The following is a 3,487-nucleotide window of genomic DNA, read 5'->3' as shown; positions in this document are numbered from 1 at the left end:
CTTGCAGTTATTTTTTCATATGATCATAATACTGTTAATGCAATCTTAAATAGGAAGATTATAATAATGTCCTCAATCCTTTTTGGCATAGTCTTCGCTGGTATAAGCACTGAATGCCTCAGATATCCAGTTCTTCTTCCTCCAAGAACCCCAACCTATATCCTTGCATAATTCATCATCATGGTTGATGCTGTAAGTTGAAATGCAGTGCCTTTTGTAGAATCTTGTTGACCTTTTCATTACTTCAATCTCCTTGAGTGTTTCTGAGAGCATCTTCTCAACACTTGGAAGCTTAAATTTTTCATCTAGGAGTCCAGAAAGCCATATGGAGCGCATCTCCGAAGTGTGGAGATTTGAAATGCTCTCAACATAACCCATAAATGCCATGTTTGGAACCAATGGATGGATAGTTCCCCTGCCACAAACAGAATGAATAAATCAGATAATGGTCCTCACTCCTCAACTATGTTTTGAGATATTAAAATCAATTTAAACCTTGTCACTTTTGGGTTATAACTATATGGGGACTTAACTGAAACTTAGATATAGCTGTCATTTTTATTTGTGTGAATCCTTTGGTCATTGTATTTGTACATAAATAAATTGATCTAAAGATAGACTGAATAATGATAGTGATAGTTAAAAGAAAATGGAGATAGTCTAAAAGAAAAAGTGAATATGACTAGTCTAAAATAATGATGTAGAAGAAACCATCTTCCATAAATAAAAGTGTTTCCTTACCTGTACAAGGGCATAAGACCGGAAGGGTACTCCAATAAGCTTCTAAAAGTTTCTGGCAAAATGCTTTTGAGCTTTTTCTTGCCATCATAACCAGTTGCCATAACCACTACATCAGCCTCAACTTTAGTATTATCCTCAAATTCAATTCCTCCACTCCAGAACCACCACTTCTTTGATGATTTTTTAAAGACAATTTTCCCCTTTTCAACCTCAGAGAAGAAATTTTCCGGCATAATAGCCATTTGACATGAGGCATAATCTTCCTCAAAAGGATGTTCGGGTTTTAGCCCATATTTCTCTAAAGGAAGTTTCCATAGAATGTAGGACTCGATGAACTTTGAAATTCCACGCCTCTACCAAAATGTCATTTTTATTTACTTCTTTTAATCTCTTTTATCTGTCACTGTCATTTTTTATATATTATTGGATTGTACTGAATTATACAATCTAATAATACCGGGAATTGACAAAGACAAATAATAGAGAATAGAAGAAGTAACATAAAGAAAACTATTAACGTCATATATAATTTTGGCAATGGCAACAAGAACATCAACTCGAGGTTATATTATTTAAGAAAAGGTAAAATACCATTGGAGATAGCAAGAGGCAGAGAAGGGATCTGAGTAAAGACTGGTTTGGCCTTTGGTGGAGAAACTGAGAAGCTCTTGTTGAATAGAACAAGAAAAATGGCAATCCCCAAATCCAGTAATGGGGAACTGGCCAATGCAATGTTCTCACTACCATAGTGCATGGTTGACCTTCAGGTCCTTTATAACAGCAAAACTGTTAAGTACTTGATAAGTAGAATCTTTGCCAGAATTAGTTGTCAAAATAAACGAGGAAAGAATGCTTTAGTCTTTTGATATTAAAAAAAAAGAAAGCATCTCACGCCACTTCTTATCATGCAATCAGTACCATGATTTTTGACATAAATTCTAGTTATATTTTGTTTAACCATATTAAGAGTATATCAAAATCAGTTACTAAAATCACCACTAGTATAAAATATATTTTAAAATATAAAATACATGTTAAAAATAAATTAACCAATATATACATTTATACACAAATAAATGATAGTTGATTTAAGCATTTTAGTAATTTGTTAGCTATGTAGCACTCCTCCATGTTGAAATTAAAGGCATATATGAAAGAGCACTAAGATAGGTTTATTTGTAATTTTACAAGTTCCCTTGCAAGTAACGATCCTCTAATATGAGAATTTTATTTTAGAATATCAGGGATAAGATAATAAGATATCACCCTTGGATCAATAATGAGATTAATTCTTTTTTTTTTATATTAAAAAAGCTTAATTGATCTAATGATAAAATCACTTTACTTTACCCTCTAGCTAAAATAAAATCTTCAGTTCGGAAAATTCAAAATTTTCTTTGATGTCATGTAGTTTTTGTTCTCTTTCCACTCTTTTTAGCCTTACCTTTGATGGTTTTAGAGTTAATGCAAGCATTTAAAAAACGAAATATTAGCTGCTAATACTATGGAATATGATTACGAGTTTACGACATAAAATCATAATCTATCGTTACGATATCATTTGACAACAATAGTTGCACATACAATAATTTTAGGAATATTATAAGTGAGCCTTAATTATTTTTCTCTTGAAACCCTTATTTAATGGAACTCCATTTGATCTTTCAATAGATTACGGGCCCTACTTACATAACAACATTATTTGTTACTATCATCATTAATTTTTTTTTTTTTCGTTTTCATCCAGTATAAAAGTATAAAAAGAAATTGTAGTCTATCGTAGATCATCTAAACCTAAAACTTCCACGATAACTCACTCTATAATGGATGGATTTGAATGCTCTAAATTTTGAATTTTATTTTAAAAGGTAAAGTGTGATCTTTCATCATTTATTTTATAGGTAAGACAAAAAAAATATAAAAAAAAACCATTCAAAAATAAGAGATCACACTTTACAAAATAAAAATTTAAAATTTAGAGAATTTAAATTCATAATGTATAATTTTAAAAAATTCTAATTATAAACGATAAATCCTAAATGCTTCAAAAAGTGAAAATTTTTAAAATTAACTAATATTAACTAACTACAAATTAGTTTTCTATATTTTTCTTTAAAAATATATACGTATTGTTCGAACAAGAAGTACATGAAATAATATTTATATTTTTCCTTGAAATGAGTCATTAATTACGTCTATTTAATCTAATATATTTATTAAGAAAAATTCTAATTGTTCATTCGCAGTCCACTAAAAAAATGTGTTCAATCCCACACTTTGGACCAAAGCATTACCAAATGCAAAGTACTTTTATAAAAAGAAAATGTATTATGGTGCCCCACGACTATGATTATGGTTGCCAATGTTCATTGTTGATACTGTACAAGACAACTAAATCGACATCATCAGCAGTCGGAAACTACAACTGATATTAGTAAGTAAACATGCATAACTTTTACCATTGACTTTTAACTGCTTTGATTTTTGTCAACGTGTGCTTTTTTGGAAGAGAATTTTAAAGAAAGACAAATAAAGGGTTTTAAGTTTAACAGTCTCCCGTAGCCGCCACAAACTGAAGAAAATCCCAACGGATGCTAGAATTTAGAACTTATATATGTTTCCCTAATATTCCAAAAATACAAGCTCAGACATATATCATGGATTATTTATTCTAAAAATTTAAACAATTAAATGTAGGCATTTAAATGGAGAATAAAAATTATAAAGAATTAACATTTAATAAATT

General features: G+C 29.9%; 1 protein-coding gene across 1 annotated transcript in view; it reads right to left on the bottom strand.

Moving 5' to 3' along the window:
- LOC107634495 (probable flavin-containing monooxygenase 1) overlaps window positions 7-3,487 on the bottom strand; it is a 7,605-nt gene continuing 4,124 nt past the window's right edge. Inside the window, exons 3-5 of the mRNA XM_016337965.2 lie at window positions 1,333-1,511; window positions 742-1,094; window positions 7-415 (exon numbers count right to left, since the gene is read on the bottom strand). Of these exons, the coding sequence (XP_016193451.1) occupies window positions 73-415; window positions 742-1,094; window positions 1,333-1,511 (875 nt within the window). The 3' untranslated portion in view covers window positions 7-72. The remainder of the gene's footprint in view (window positions 416-741; window positions 1,095-1,332; window positions 1,512-3,487) is intronic.

This window comes from Arachis ipaensis, chromosome B03, assembly GCF_000816755.2.
Source record: "Arachis ipaensis cultivar K30076 chromosome B03, Araip1.1, whole genome shotgun sequence".
Lineage (NCBI taxonomy): Eukaryota > Viridiplantae > Streptophyta > Magnoliopsida > Fabales > Fabaceae > Arachis > Arachis ipaensis.
The sequence above is the reverse complement of the archived record's forward strand: the minus strand, read 5'-3'. Positions and strand labels throughout refer to the sequence as shown.